This window comes from Euprymna scolopes, chromosome 45 (assembly GCF_053919585.1).
Source record: "Euprymna scolopes isolate OS-2025 chromosome 45, ASM5391958v1, whole genome shotgun sequence".
In the NCBI taxonomy this organism is placed as follows: domain Eukaryota; kingdom Metazoa; phylum Mollusca; class Cephalopoda; order Sepiida; family Sepiolidae; genus Euprymna; species Euprymna scolopes.
This window is the reverse complement of record NC_136526.1, coordinates 23,103,264-23,120,249: the sequence shown is the minus strand read 5'-3', so window position 1 is coordinate 23,120,249 and position 16,986 is coordinate 23,103,264. Positions and strand designations below refer to the sequence as shown.

The 16,986-nt window shown below is 31.5% G+C and overlaps 1 protein-coding gene across 1 annotated transcript in view; it reads right to left on the bottom strand.

The window, feature by feature from the left end:
• Nucleotides 1-14,950, bottom strand: part of LOC145269286 (matrilin-1-like) — a 57,731-nt gene extending 42,781 nt beyond the window's left edge. The window contains exon 1 of the mRNA XM_080124968.1: nucleotides 14,773-14,950. Coding sequence (XP_079981094.1) covers nucleotides 14,773-14,820 — 48 coding nt within the window. The 5' untranslated portion in view covers nucleotides 14,821-14,950. The remainder of the gene's footprint in view (nucleotides 1-14,772) is intronic.
• Between the last annotated feature and the right edge of the window lie 2,036 nt (nucleotides 14,951-16,986).

Sequence of the window (16,986 nt, the reverse complement as noted above, 5' to 3'; positions counted from 1 at the left end):
GACAGACTACTTTTCATTGTGTCAAAAAATCTTTTTCAGTGTGGTCCCATCAAGATATATATATATATATATATATATATATATATATATATATATATATATATATATATATATATATATATATATAACAATGTGAATAGTATTCATGCGAGACAAATAAGGACTCGTCATTTCTTTTCTATCCACTCGTGTTCGTGAAAGGCAGATGGGAAATAACTTCCTCTCGTTCACATCGTCTCTGTAACGTTGTGAAAATGAAACTCTCTTTATTTTTTTCCATTTTTAGAACTTCTACCCAGATTCCCGAGTTCGGCAGAAAGATTCTCAAGTTCAACAAGATAACTTAAAGAAGGTCGGAGGTAACATCGACAGAAACGTTGTGAAAATGAAACTCAAGTCTGAAGAATATATATATAATTTAAGGGCGTATTAGAAGGCTATCGCAATTCAAATGAAAGGAAGACAAAAATCAAGTGACTTACTATATATATATATGTATATATATATATATATATATATATATATATATATATATATATATATCACGATACACATATTTAACAAGTTTTAACAATAATAAAATATCTTGTTTGAAAAATTAAACTTCTATACAAAGGTTTATTGAGTGTGATAGTATTATATTATAATATTACTATAATTAATATTAATCATTATACTATTATGATAGTATAATATTACGATAGATATATATTTCGAGGAAAGCCCTCTTTGTCAAATGTCATGTGTATCTCTTGAAACCCGTGGGGACTGGGAATTATGATTTTGAACTATGTCGTAGTGAATGAATATCTTAGCAACAAATAGAATAACGTTATTTATTTATTCGTATTTTTGTGGGGTGGTTACTGAATTTATGTGCTAAGTGTGGTGTTCGTTTTTGTGTCTATATTATCTATTTTATTATTTGTATTTCTTTTCATATTATCCTAATTAACAAGTGGTTTATTTATAGATTCTTTTGATATATACCCCAATGAAAATGGAAGAATGACACAGAAAATAAAACCCAACTAAAACATGGTACGTTAAATGATGAAATTCTTTTTATTAAATATTTTTTCTCTTTATTTTTTTCCATTTTTTTTGCAGTAGTCTTATTTAGATGCTTTCGTTAAAATTTTTTATAATGTTAATTTGTTTTAGCAGATCGTAATATTAAAATCCGAATTATATGTTGTGTCTATATGTCCCAATGAATGTAATTCCCGTAGTCAATGGAATAAGATCTTGGATATGACCTTAAACTATATCCGATGGTTAGGCCCCAGCTTGCGGACTTTGGGGAGTGTGGAGCCAGGTCCACTCCGACCCGGAGTGGTAATACCTGTTAGAGTCCCAACTATAAGTTAAATAGAAACCGACTTGAAAAAAAATATATATTCTATTAAAAAATTTTTTCTTCAAAATAACTGGATTCGGCATTAAATAACCCGAAAAGGGTTGATATGCCGTAAAACAAAAACAACCAACCAATTCAGGGGAAAAAAAATCAATGTATTAATGATTATTTTATTTGTCAAATCAAGTATAACTGAATATACATGAGGTGTTAGTTAAGATGTAGTCGACAAATCGATATTTTGAATATATCGTTTTAAGCGAAAACAAAATTACGTGCGTAATTCTCATATGGAAAATAGTAACATATCCAAAAATTACGAAAATTTATCGAATAGAACAACTGTCTTTTTTAGTAAACGAAAGTCTATCGCTATAGACAACAAATATTGAAACCATGACAAGTAATTTAAAATATTCTTTTCACAGTTATGTCCCCTGCGTTTAGCTTCCTACTGCCTATTTTATAACGTCTAAGAAAAAATTTGATTTCATTCAATTTTCCGTAAAAATTACCTTTAACTAGAAATAACATTCTGTTCGATGATTTTTCATAATTTTTGGATGTATTACTATTCTCAGCATGGCAATTAAGTTCGCAATATTGTTTTTGCTTAACCCAACATATTTATAAGATTCGATCTGTCGCCTGTAGTAAAATAACCCTATATACTAAGTGTGTTATTCAATTTATTTATTATTTTTAACATTCGTATGCCAATCTGACTTATTTTAATATTTGTTATTTCTTTTATTTTCTTTGTACGTTTATTTAAGTTTGACGCAAAAGATTCCTTTTTGATTCACACAAATAACAAACTGGTCACAACAACAGCTACCCACAATTTTCTGTCGACAAAAAGCGTTATTAAGAAACAAAAGCATATCTATATCTGCCATTATTTATACGTCGTCACCACCCTAAGCATCGTGTTGCTCATATCATGACGCAATTATCTTAACGATTTTATGAAAACATTTTCTAGTCAAAGCGTAATGTATAATTACTAGTCATTAAAGGTCAGAGGGTTGGGAATTATTTCTACGCGGAATGGAAACATTACACGCCATTAAAAGATATAGCCATCGTAATAAAAAGGGGTGTGACCCTTTGAAAACTATTAGATATGGCAGGCTTCATTCCAATTATCGGCAGGAATTCTTAGGGTTCTGCATTTTTTGTCCGAATGATAACATTCCTCTGAAAAGAATTCGTAGTTAATTCCCCAGAAACAATATTAAGCACGAATTAGCGAGTGAAAATATCCGCGCTTTTATGGGGCGAAGTTCCGTATAGCAGACAATTATATAAAACAATCATTTCATACGAACATGGCGATTTGAAACCGATTTGGGTAAAAAGGACAACACCCCAACTAATGCTTTTCTCACAATATCTTATTGGAAGGAAAAACGTTAGAAGGGAATTTTCTAGTATAGGAAAAAAAAAAAAAACAACAAAAAACAAAAACAAAAAAAAAAAACAAGCAAACAAAACAAAACAAAAACACCCCCCCAAAAACCCCCAAAACTACACCCCAACACCCCCCACAAAAAAATCACGAAACGAGGAAAAAAAGTCTATAGCAAATAAATGTTACCAAAGGCAAGAATATCTACATAGAATTTTACGGTAACATTTATTGGATAGGTTTCCGCCAGCATTTTGTTTATTTTTTCGATATTTTAGCGATCATCAAGACTCCCCAGATAACCGTCCAATGTCTACCATTTTTATCTTGTTCTAACGTAAGACTCGGCACTACTTACGTTTCAAAGTAAATAAACTCTTTAAAATAAGTTAAAACACAAATTAATCTTCTAAATAGATAGAAGAGTAACTCATCTTGCCTTTGGTAATATATATTTGTTTATAATTTTTAAACATTCGTTTCGTCGTTTATACTGCAAAATGCTCTAAAAATCTCTTTTCAGTTGACGATATTTTAAGGAGTTTCATTGTTTTCATGTTTATTCCAGGATTTCACAGTTAAAGAATTTTTTTCTGGTAATCAAATCTTAAAACTAAGCACGTTGCTAATTGGAAAAGTAACTCTTATGATTCTTTCTCATAAATAATCCCTTTTTTATCAACAATAATTTCTTTAATACTTTTTATATAAAGTTATGCATATATGTTTATATAGTTGAAATCGTGCACTCCTGGTATGCTGACGTGCTTCGGGTTGGTCCAGGTCGTGTAGACGGGATCTGATGCTAGAAACTGGTAACTGGATGTCAGTGGGCACTGGAGCAGATAGGTAGATGTCAGTGGGTATTGGAACGGGTAGCTGGACATTGACGAACACTGGATCTAGTAGCTGGACGTCAGTGAGCACTAGCTGGACGTTAATGGGCGCTGGAGCTGGTGGCTGGGCACGCTGGGAGCTGCAGGAGTGAGCTGGGATTACAAGAAGCTGAAAGAATGAGCTGGGACCATTGGAGTCGCTGAAAGTTCCAGAAGTGTGCTGGGGCCGCTGAAGTTAGTGAAAGCTGCAGGAATTAGTTTGAGTTATGATAGCTGCAGGAAGAATCAAGAGTGAGATAGAGCCGCTGGAAGCTGTGGGTGTGAGCTGGGAGTGACATGCTGTGAGATGGAGTACCGGAGGACAAACAGGTGAGAGTGGAGTGTGTATCGCATTCAGATAATTAGTAAATCGTCCTAAAAATAGTTTGGTAATTATAGGTCTAATGAAATGTAAAAGAGCTGTTTGAGTATTTCTGCTGGCCCTGCTTATCATAACGTCCAGCCGGGATAAGAGTCTTCTAGTTCTCAGCTTCCAGACTAGACTAAAAATTTGAAATATAGTCGCTAGTTTCATGGAAAGGTCTTCACGTTACAAAAATTAGCTCATTAAAAAAAAAAAAAAATGAATATAATTAATTTCAGACCATATTTTTTACAGGCAAAAATGTCTGGAACGTTTATTGTCTGAATATATATTAATCTCGTTCCAAAATAAAGATCGACAGTTTTATTTTGGTTTGCAAAAAATGAGGTTGTGTTATTTTTGTTGTTAAAAATGTCGCTATTTTTAACACGCAATGTTATGATATGCCGGTCATGTGTTTGTCGCCATCGACCCGCATATTCGTAATTATTTCGTTCTTATGTAACATTGGAGCGGTAACAGGACACGGCGACAACTTGTGTTTCAAAATAAATCAAATGTTTGAAATATTTAAAATTAAAACACGAATGACTCTTCCAAGTAGACAGAAGAGTAAATTATCTTGCATTTGGTAACATTTATTTGTTATATATTTATGTTTTGACAACTATTTGTGGCGCAGTGGATAGAGACGTTGAATCTCTACAGATCCAGGTCAGCATTGTCTGAAGATAGCGGTTTCAATCCTACCCAAAGCCGGCCAGAAGATTAGTTGGCTAAAAACGTGGAGAGACGACAACAACTATGGAAGGCGGTAATTGCTGAAGATATAGTTAAAATATTCAGCATTCCTATCCCGTCACGGTTGACAACCTGACGAAGGCCAGAGGAATAGTTGGCTGAAACATCGTTAAACAATAACTTTAAAGATGAGGATAATAGTCTGCAAAAAAAAATAACCTAGAGCCTCTTATGTGTCCCTTTTTGTTGTAAAATCTGTTGTAAATGTTATATGTTCGTTGTTGAACTGTACCTGTGAATATATCAACACGTAAAACCACAAGACGATAATAGAAAAAATGCCATAAATATTGTACACGCATCAAATTCGATGAACAATAGAAAAACTCGAGACGATCATGAAATAGAGACAATAATAAACGAACACACACGCATGAATATAAATGTAAGCACAGATGGACGTAAGATATACAAGTAAACGATTATATACAAGTACAGGTTATATACACTCGAGAATGAAACCTACTTCAATTATGAATCATTCGTTAAATATACACCAACTATATAACAGCCGGAGAAGAAAAAGAAAAAAAAGCGGATCTATATGATCACCCCAAAACTATTTAACAGATCATTATACATATTAGAACACAAGTGACAGACCTAAAGTGAGGAAGTATGAGGAATATACATATTTTTATGCAAAGAAAGTCGAAGTCCTTCCTAAAAATATGCATACTTTCGATATTTTTGTGAAATTTCTACAGACATCAATTAATATATATCTCAATATTTCAGATATCAATTAATATATATTTCTATGCTGCAGACATCAATTTATATATATTTCGATGTTCAGATATCAATTTATATATATTTCTATGTTTTAGCATCAATTAATATATATTTCTATGTTGCAGACATCAATAAATATATATTTCTGTTTCAGACATCAATAAATATATATTTCTGTTTTTGTGACATCAATTAATATGTATTTCTATGTTTCAGACATTAATTAATATATATTTCCACGTTTCTGGCATACAATATTTCTATGTTAAGACATCAATTTATATATATTTCAATATTCCAGCATCAATAAATATATATTTCTCTGTTTCAGACATCAATTAATATATATTTCTGTTTCAGACATCAATTGATATATATATTTCTCTGTTTCAGACATCAATTAATATATATTTCTGTTTCAGACATCAATTTATAAATATTTCTAGGTTTCAAACATCAATTCACATGTATTTCAATGTTTTACACATCAATTAATATGTATTATTATGTTTCAGACATCAGTTAATATATATTTCAAGGTTTATATATTTCTATGTTTCAGACATCAATTTCTATATATTTCTGTTTCAGGCATCAATTGATATATATTTCTCTGTTTCAGACATCAATTAATATATATTTCTAGGTTTCAGACATTAATTTATAAATATTTCTATGTTTCAGACATCAATTTCTATATATTTTTAGGTTTCAGACACAAATTAATATATATTTCTATGTTTCAGACATCAATTTCTATATATTTCTGTTTCAGGCATCAATTGATATATATTTCTCTGTTTCAGACATCAATTAATATATTTTTCTAGGTTTCAGACATCAATTTATAAATATTTCTATGTTTCAGACATCAATTAATATATATTTCTGTGTTTCAGATATCAATTAATAAATATTTCTATGTTACAGACATCAATTAATATATATTTTTATGTTTAATAAAGTAGATAATATATATTTCTATGTTTCAGACATCCATTAATACATGTTTTTATGTTTCATATATCAATACATATATATTTCATAGTTTGTTTGGAATATTAAAAATTTTTCTCTAAAAACTCTTTTAAATACTCCGAAGATTATATGGACATCACATCCCATTGAATATTTGGATATATAAACTTTGCATTGAATTTTATCCATATTCATTTGACTACAATCAAGCGAGATTCCATGAATTTTAATTAATTATGATGATACTCTTCAAGCCGTAAATTGAAGATCTTTTCTACAATTAAAATCATATAAAGAGTTATGGTCAAAATTAGAATAAGGATTCTTTACATTAGGTTTAGTAGCATTACATCTTGATTCTAATTATAGTATGGGGACGTAAAAGTGATGCAAGACTTCTTTTAGGAAAATCAATTGTACCCGTCATGGAACAGGTATTCTAATAGCAAATAATAAATGTAGGTTAATTTTCAAAACGTGTCAAGTTTATTATTTGCTAGCGAGGCCTATGTGCCGGCGTTGCCCTGGAAAATTGAGGAAACAACGAATCACGACTCCCAGAAGTAAATTGGTCGAAAATGCTTAAAAGACTCATTTCTCCTGTTTTTTGCTTGAATACCGTGTGTGTGTTTAGGTTGAGCTCGAGTTTTTTTTTTTTTAACCAGATAATGAAATGTCTCATTTATGTACGATTGCATTATGGGATTGCAGCATGATTGCCTATGGGATCTAATTTCGTAATGAAATGATTATAAGTGAACAGTGATTGATTTGTTCACTTAGACGCAGTGTATTTGAGTATGTTTGTGTGTGTGTGTTTGGTTACAGGCGGGCTTTCTTTTTAATTTACAGTTTGAAAGAGATTGCACCACTCAGCAATAAACTGAACTGAAAAAAAAAAGTGAAAAGATTTTTTTCTCACCTAAAATGTAATTTGCTATTCTCGATGTAAAAAGGTACGTTAACAGGATTACATGTTATAATAAAATGAAAACACATTGAATTAAAACACAATAAGTACTCATACTGAATTAATAAGATGCTCTTTTGTAAAATAATATACAAATCAGTAATACGTTGCTCACAAATACATGTTCAATATAATAGAAATGTAAAATTCTATTTGGATTATGAATATCACAGAATCATATTGACACACCGGTTCCCGTTAGATCACTGATCAGTACTAAAATGGGTGAAACGATGTGCTGTATTGTGTGCTCTCTGCTTATTTCGCAATTGTTTCCAATCGTCTTGGACTTCTTGACACTAGGATCAAGCATTGCCAAATGAGGAGTGGAAGTGGTTGGGTTTCACAATTACACGCGTGCCATTCATCATTAGGGTGGGGTGATCAAACGGTCCTCATCATTCCGACGAACATCATCAGCACCATAAATAATCCAACTTTATAAATGAGAAATATATCAAATTAAGAAATATGCTGAAAATTTTATGGATAGCGAAAAAATGAGTTTTTTTCGAGAGATAAACTAATAACATGCAGCTAATATGAGATTATTAACATTTCTATGAAAATAGTGTCCATTGTATTTTAAATATAGAACTGACATCCATGAAATAAATGAAGTACACATAACTAGTACAAAAAATAATGTTGTGTTACATAGTTCAATACAAATAATAAACGAGACAATCTTTCATGTACACCTTCAGTCCATAACTTCTCGGCAGACAATTTCTTTTAAATATTCCCTTTTTTGCTGACTTATATTTTTCCTGATGAACAACCGCTGAACTTCTAAATTACTACGAATTCCTTTTTCATACCAGCAATGATCATATATTATAATAATGTTATTTAAAAAGGAAGCTACATCAAAGGGGGATCACTCTCAAATTTTTGCCCAGGGTTAGCAGATTGGCACTATTAAAGCCACATTTTGCGAATTAGCGATTTGGAAATAGGCCTACAAAAATTATATCTGGCCCTTTTCAAAATGTATTATACAGACTAAGCAAGGAAGAAGCACAATCTATATGTCTATAAACTTGGGTTGCTTATTTTATTAGTATTTATATTAAACACCCATTTTGCTACGATATTCTAAATGAAAATACAACTTATTATATATGAATCGTGCATTCATCTGCAAAATATCTAGCTAATTTGCATATTCTTTTAAACATTCATTTTAATTAATTCCCTATCAGTTTTTTCGGTTTTCTTATGGGATGATCATCTTTAGTTAACTATTACGTGTAATTATATTCATGCAGATATTCTACATGATTTATACTTGTGTAATATTTGCGCAAAAAGTTTATAGTAAACACAAACCTCTTTCTATATATATTTATATATACCTATATATGTATTTGTTTAAAAATGTTACCTCCCAAACTCGTCTGTCAGTTTTTGGTCTACAAATATGAAACTTAATATATAGGGTATTCAAACTTAAGCGAAACTTTATATTTGGATTTTAGCCGGGGAAATCGGTGCAAAAGTTTGTAAAAAAAAAAAAGAATTTGTCAGGTGAAAGTCGAACGACGGCATTACAAATATGCATGTGTAACGTAAGAGCTATTGGTTTATGATTTATTTTTTAGCCCTGCAAAAAACATGTCTTTATAGCTCAGGCATAAACGTCAAAGAAAAAAATAAATCGTAAGCTAAACGTTTTGGTTTCGATTCTCAGTGGTGGTGCACGAGTTATTTTTTAAACTTTTTAAATCATTACTATATATTGAGTCCAATATAATATAATAATAAATACGAAATCTGCAATAATCAAAATATCATATTTAAGCATATTTTACGACTGGGCAATGCCAAGCGGCCTGCTAGTCTATCTATATTTCTATAAAAGTGAAAGTATCTGTCTGTTTGTGTGTGTATCTGTGTGTTTGTGTGTGTACATTTTGCTATGCAATAACTCTGGCAATTTTCAGTCTGCAGAATCGAAATTTGATATACAAGGTACTGAGAGTTGGGAAAATCGATGTGATCGGGTTTCGGCCAGAAATTTGGCGATTAAGGGATCAAAGTTCAACGATTTGACCCCTGAGAACTCTACCAAACTACTCCGACAATTTTCGGTCTAAACACTTGAAATTTTAGATATAGATTCATTGGACATGGAGTTGAGCCCAAAACAATGAATTTTAAGGGGTCATAATAGGGGTCAAAGTTTAAAAAAATCGACCACTTTTTTTTTTTGCTCAACATACATTTCCAAATACCCGGGCAACGCCGGGCACCTATGCTAGTATTATATAAAAGCAAAATATATTCAACTCCTGTAAATTTGAGGATGTGTAACAAAATAATAAAGTTGCCAATTTCATTAACTGTTGTTTCATTATGACTTTTGAAATACTATTGCATCATCGCTTAACAAGGCCCGGAGGCCACTCAGGGATAAGTATTAATGAGTGTCAGGTGATACAATGCCATGATGATCGGTTATGGTGGAAATTGGTTATTTAAGAAGACAGCTCAGCAAGAACTTGTTTATGTCGGACTTTAAGACGACAGTTTTTTTAATTAGCTGGGAGGCAGCTCAACAGTATTGCGTTCCATAGATGAACAGTTCTGGGAAAAAAGCTTTTCTCATGGAATTTTAGTTTAGTTTCAGGCACAGATATAGAATAAGAGAAATTTGCGATAGTGGTTGTTGCTAGACGAGTGTTTGCTGTGAATGATTTACAAGAGGGGACAGAGAGTGAAGCTCAGTTGAACACCTGTCATGAAAGTAACAATACAGCAAGGAACGGTCTTCAACGTCTCTTCTGTTAGAAGAAAAAGAAAAAGGTTTTTAAGGGGAGAAAAGGACAACATCAACTAGATTTCGAAGCCAGTTTTGTACGCTGTCCAAGCAGGAAAAACTACTCTGAGCAACCCCCTCTCCAGATATGGCAACAGAACTTCATCTTTGACTCTTTTAAGGTAAAGGATTGTGATAGGAATGAGTGACTTTCTAAAGAAATAGAATGATTCAACCATTTTTCTGGCGACAATGGCAGCGAGTTTGGTGTAAGTCTTCAATTGCAGATCAGGAATGAAGGTCGATCTCAGTCTCATTCGTTTTTAATGTAGAAATCAAATAATTAGCAGCCTCTTACGTCCAAGTGGCAATATGCATTGTTTGGGGTGAACGTGAGTAAAAAAAGAAATAAAAGAAATAAAACAAACTTCTCGTTCAGTTGTTTACACTTAAGCGATTTCGTTGAATAAAAGAAAAGATTAAGGTTTTGATTTGCGAATACACTTTCAATATTCATATCAATGAAGTTTTTGCTAACAAATAAAAAAAATATTCAAATACAAAAGTGAATTTTAGTTGATTCTTAAATAGAATGTCTGACCCGTTAGGTCACCAATTGAGCTCGGTTTAAACAATCAGGAAAACATGAATTTGCAGAGCCAGTTTTATTTAAAACAGCAAAAAGACAAATATTCCAAATTACTCCTATTCTCTCCAGCTACGGGTTAAATAGTATTATTATTTGTGGCAATATTTCCTTGTGTTTATGTTTCATAACAGGTTATAACAGGGGGACTGTTCTTTTTTTTGTGAAAATGTTTTATACAGCAAAAGATGAGAAATGAATCCAAACAAACACAACATGAATGAAGCACGTGCTGGGCGTAAAAATTAAGGAATATTCCAATATACTGAGATGGGTTCGAGTCAGTTAGAGAAACAGCCAGAGAACGACTTAAAGGAGAGTCGAGTCGGAGACTGAGAACTAACGCTCTCTTGGAGGCAAGAGGTGGGGAAGTTAAAGGCTTGAATCCCTGATCATCATTATCACCAGCTGGTATGAATAAAAGAATCATATATTTTGTGAACTTGTCTTCATCGTTGTCATCACAACTGAAAGGTAATGTGTTTTTGTCTATCATATCTAAAAATGAATTTTATATAACTCCCTCAAAGTATTATTTGTCGCCATCATCATCATAAAGAAACATCTCCCCTCTGATGAGTTAAAAGATTGTATAAATGTCTCTCCCAGCTCCGTATTAATAATAATATGAAGTCCCCAAGAATCGTTAGAGTCATTCTACATTCCTAAGATTTCAATTCTTTTCTTATCCTTTTTTTACTGGGTTCGATTCTAACCTTTTCTAAATATCATTTTCAAACTTATCTAGTTTGCTCTTTTCATTACTGGGGTTTGTCCATTTTCATGTAACATTCATACCTATTTTAATCTTACATATTGTATTCAGCTTTATATTATCTTGGACTCTTCATAAACATGCAGAGAGAGAGAGAGAGAGAGAGAGAAAGAGAGAGAGAGAGAGAGAGAGAGAGAGAGGGGGGGAGATCGCGAAAGAGAGAGCATATAAAATAAAAGCGGAGGTCACACAACATACATTGAAAGAGGGTGACAGAAGTTTAGTAAGATAGGTGACACAAGGTTAATTGCAAATCACAACTAATTAGAACAATGAAATGTGATTTTTTCATACATAACTCAATCCCAAAACTAAAAGATTTTTAGTGTATATTTCGTGTGATTAAAATATGTGTGCACAAGAGGTAGAAAAATTTCTGATGTTATTGTTTTTCATGCGGCAAATATAAGCAACAAATTTGTGTGTAGATTTTATGAGGAACGCATGAACAAGAACAAAAGCTGATAATTTTGTACACACATTCAAAATTTTCTTTTAAAAAATGTGATTTTTTTTTTTACTAGTGCATCAAAAATTATGAAAGCTAAAAGCCAATTGAGGATAAGAATTAATGAGATTGAAAAATGAACAATATTGCAAAAGGATTAAGAAATGAAATAAGGTTAGTTGGGGGACAGTTTATAACAAGTACTTTATTTTCTTAATGTTTATATATTCCAAACAATGCACAGTGCCACTAAGTCGTAAAGGGCTAGTATTTGGGATCAGATTTGCAAGGATACTATGTAGGGAATTGGGCAGCAAGATGTCTGTTCACATTACATTTGAACTTCTGCATGTCAGTTCATTCAGGGAAGCAGGGAACTGGGAGGGAATTCCAAAGTGTATCAGTTTGAGGGGAGAAGCTATTTGAGTAGAAGGCTTTACGGCATCTACGGATCTCTGCAGTGTAGGGGTGGGATTTTACTGATTGTCTGGTTTGTTGAGATCATTTATGTTGATAGGGGTACGAGTGCTTTGAGTTTATTTGAGCACTTGTAAAAAAGGCACAGAGATGCCACATTTCGGTGATGGGACAGAGGTTGGAGTTTGGCTAACAGTGTGAGAAAAAGAATTGGTGATTTTTTTTACCCCTATCTAGGAGCGAGAGACTTGACAGATGCATTCGAACTTCTGCATGTCAGTACAGTCCTGGAAGCAGATATGGCAATAATACTTCATGCATGGGCGAATAGTATCTTTTTAGAGATACAGGATGCTCTCAAGTATGAGTAACTTTCTAGCACGGTAGAGGGAGCCCACCTTCCTCGCCGTGGCAATGTCCTCAATGTATTTATTCCAATTCAAATTGTCGGTGAATGTTAAGCCTAGGAACTTGGTAGAAGTATTTATTGAAGTATGTATAGAAGTTCTTATAGAGGGAAGTATTTGTTCATATTGACGAACATGTTGTAATCTTCAGGGAAGCAGTCCTGTGGTAATATGTTCCACATTTGGGAAGGAATCTTTTTTTTTTTTTTTTTTTTACACAGTGATCACCACTTATCAAGGCCCGGAAGCCACTCAGGGATAAGGGTTATTGCAAGTACATTACGTTAGTGTGGAGATTTGATGAAGTGTTTTCGTGGAAATTATCACTGTTAATGTCTTACATGCAATTCTGAGATCACGGAAATGGGAAACAGAGTAGAGAAAAACTAGCAAGGCCTTTTTTGTTTAGAGTCGTGGTTATAGGCGAGGTCTGTTAACTCTGCATGCCAGGTTCGAGTTTTACCGAGGATACAGCATAACGTTCACTTAGCATGAATTCACCCCCCCCTTTCTCAAGCTATAAATTAAATAGTGGGGTAGACTAGACTCGTTGTGAAACTTTTTACGACGTGACTCAAGCAAGGCCAATTCAGGAGAGGCGCGGAAGAAAATTATGCAACTTTTGCTTCATTTTAACAAGATGCATCGATTGTTTCTCAAACATAAAAGGTGATTTCTATAGCATCCTCAGACTTTTACAGTAAAAGTCTGAGGATGCTACAGACGGCAAAAAAAAATAAAATAAAAAAAACGGCCGAGTAGCTGAAACAATAATGTAACTTAACAGAAAGATACGGCAATAAAAAATAAAACGCATATCTGCTCTACAACGGTATTGAGCACTTTATTCAGTTTTTATTAATTAACATTTCCACTAAACTATATATATATATATATATATAAACATATATAAACACATATATATATACATTTATATAAATATATATGTATATATATATATATACATATATGTATATATAAGTATATATACAGATATACGCACACATATATATACATATATACACACATATATATATATATACACACAAACATATATGTAAATGCATATATATATATATATATATATATATATATATATATATATATATATATATATATATATGCATTTCTACGACATGGCGCGGTACATACAGCGCCTAACCATATATATATATATATATATATATATATATATATATATATATATATATATATATATATATATATATATATATATATATAGTAATGGTTATGTGGTTCCAACGAGAGAAAAAGTGTATCACCAATTGTAGGTTTTTCAGCCTTTTAATATTTTAAAATATTTCAAAATATTAAAAATAATAAAATTCTGAAAACCTACAATTATTGATGGCTACACTCTTTTAAATATATATATATATATATATATATATATATATATATATTATATATTTAGAAAGGTTAGGCGCTGTATGTATCGCGCCGAGGCGCTGTATGTAGGTTTGTATCTGGGGCCGCATTAGTTCACTGGGAGAGATGCACCCCCAGTCTTCCTTAAGAGATGAAAAACATTGCGGTCTACTACTGTATACTTTGCCCTGTGGCAGTCATCTGCACCGACACAAAAGAGTAGCAGTTAAACTAAAACTAGTGGGTTGTTCTACACAAAGCCTTCACCACTATATTCACATCATCTGTGTTGATTTCTGAACAACTTAGTTGTTGTGGCCGTACCTCATACGATTTCGACCTATGTGGTACCGCCACAACTCAGTTGTTCGGAAATACACACACACACACACACACACACACACACACACACACACACGCACACATATTTTTTTTATTAAATCTAATCAATAGAAAAGAAAATGCGGTACTCACGCCCATAGTAACGCAGAATAGGACGGAGATGAGGATCTTAGGCTTCATGTCCGATTCGGCTTCTTAAATGTAAATGGGTCTGGTAGCGGCGATGTGGTCAAACGCTTCGTCCGACTTGCTCTGTCGGACAAAATATGTTTGGCAGCCTTTTATAAGCACGTATTGTCTTATTAGCATTACACAGCGGTCAATGCTTCGATAATTAGAAGACCCCCCTCCCTCCGCGAAACAAAATCTCTAAAGCATGAAGACTAATTAATAAAATGCAAATCATTGTAGGAGAGAGAGAGAGAGAGAGAGAGAGAGAGAGAGAGAGAGAGAGAGAGAGAGAGAGAGAGGGTATTATAACGCATAGAATTGTTCATAGAATACTTTTAAATATCTTAGAATGGTTCTAAAATGTTTAAGGATCTCAAATGTTAGACTTCTTGGATTTACGACATTTCAACATCTTTTTATGCTCATGTCATGTCATGTAATAACAGCTATAATGATCTTTTTTGTTGCTGCAACTCGACCGCATGTAAATAATTGAAGGGTCTATTTACTGGTCTCCCCGCGAGGACAGTTAGACACCAGGCTGGGTTTAAGGGGGAGAAAATCCAACTCTCTCTCTGCAGCCTCTTCCTCACAAAAGAGACGTTGCGAGACTATCTTTGCTTTGTCGTTATTATCCTGGCAGAGGCTCGACTGGGCTTCATTCTATGCTCCCCCTCCCTGTAAAACATTCACAGCAAACACTCTTAGCTACAACCATTATCAGCAATTTCCCTTACTCTCTATCTGTGACCAAAACTAAATGAAAAAAGCAAAGCTTTTTTTTCCCAGAGATGCACGTCTGTGGAACACAATACCGCAGATCTGCTTCCCTACTTATTATAACATGCTTATTTTCAAATCGCACGTAAGCAAGTTCTTGTTGAGCCGTTCTCTTAATTGGTTAATTTCGACCCAATTTCCCCCGCCATCGATCATCACTTTGTTGCAAAAATAAAAATGACATCAGTCTAGAACGGTTTCTCTTTCACTAACCGTGGGACAGAAAAGATAAGATACACCCCCTCCCACCAAAGAAAAAACAAACAAAACAAAAAACAAAACAAAAAACAAAACAAAACAAAAAACAAAACAAAATAACAAAAAAAAAAAAACTCTAAATAAAGTTTAATAGAAGTTGTTTAATAAAACTTAAAATGCAGACTATTTTTATACTTGCATTAAAGAGAATAGAAAATGCACAGAAATGACTGAACCACATTCACGAATGCAATGTAACGAAATAGTTAATATCATAACGAAATAGTTAATATCATAACGAAATACTTAATATCATAACGAAATACTTAATACCATAACGAAATAGTTAATACAATAACGAAATATAATATGTAATAATGAAATAGTTTATAAAATAACGAAATATAATAAAATAATTAAACTGACAATATAATAATGAAATAGTAAATAAAATATTAGAAAAATTAATATAATTATAAAATATTTTTTTATAATAACGAAACAATTAATAAAATAATTAAATTATTTACGTAATACTTAAACAGTAAATATAATAATGATTATCAGTTAACAATAAAAGAGTAAATATTATTAGGACGTAGTTAATATAATGATGAAATAGTCAATAAAATAATAGAATATTTAATAAAATAATAAAAAATTTAATAAAATGATGAAATATTTAAAAAATAATGAAATATTTAATAAAATAATGAAATATTTAATAAAATAATAAAATATTTAATAAAATAATGAAATATTTAATAAAATATTAAAATATTTGATAAAATAATGAAATGTTTAATAAAAAATAAAATATTTAATATAATGATGAAATATTTAATAAAATAATAAAATATATAATAAAAGAATATAATATTTTATAAAATAATAAAACATTTAGCGGAATAATAAAATATTTAATAAAATAATGAAATATTTAATAAAATAATAAAATATTTAATAAAATAATGAAATATTTAATAAAATAATAAAATATTTAATAAAATAATGAAATATTTAATAAAATAATAAAATATTTAATAAAATAATGAAATATTTAATAAAATAATAAAATATTTAACAAAATAATGAAATATTTAATAAAAAATAAAATATTTAATAAAATAATGAAATATTTAATAAAAAAATAAAATATTTAATAAAATAATGAAATATTTAATAAAAAAATAAAAT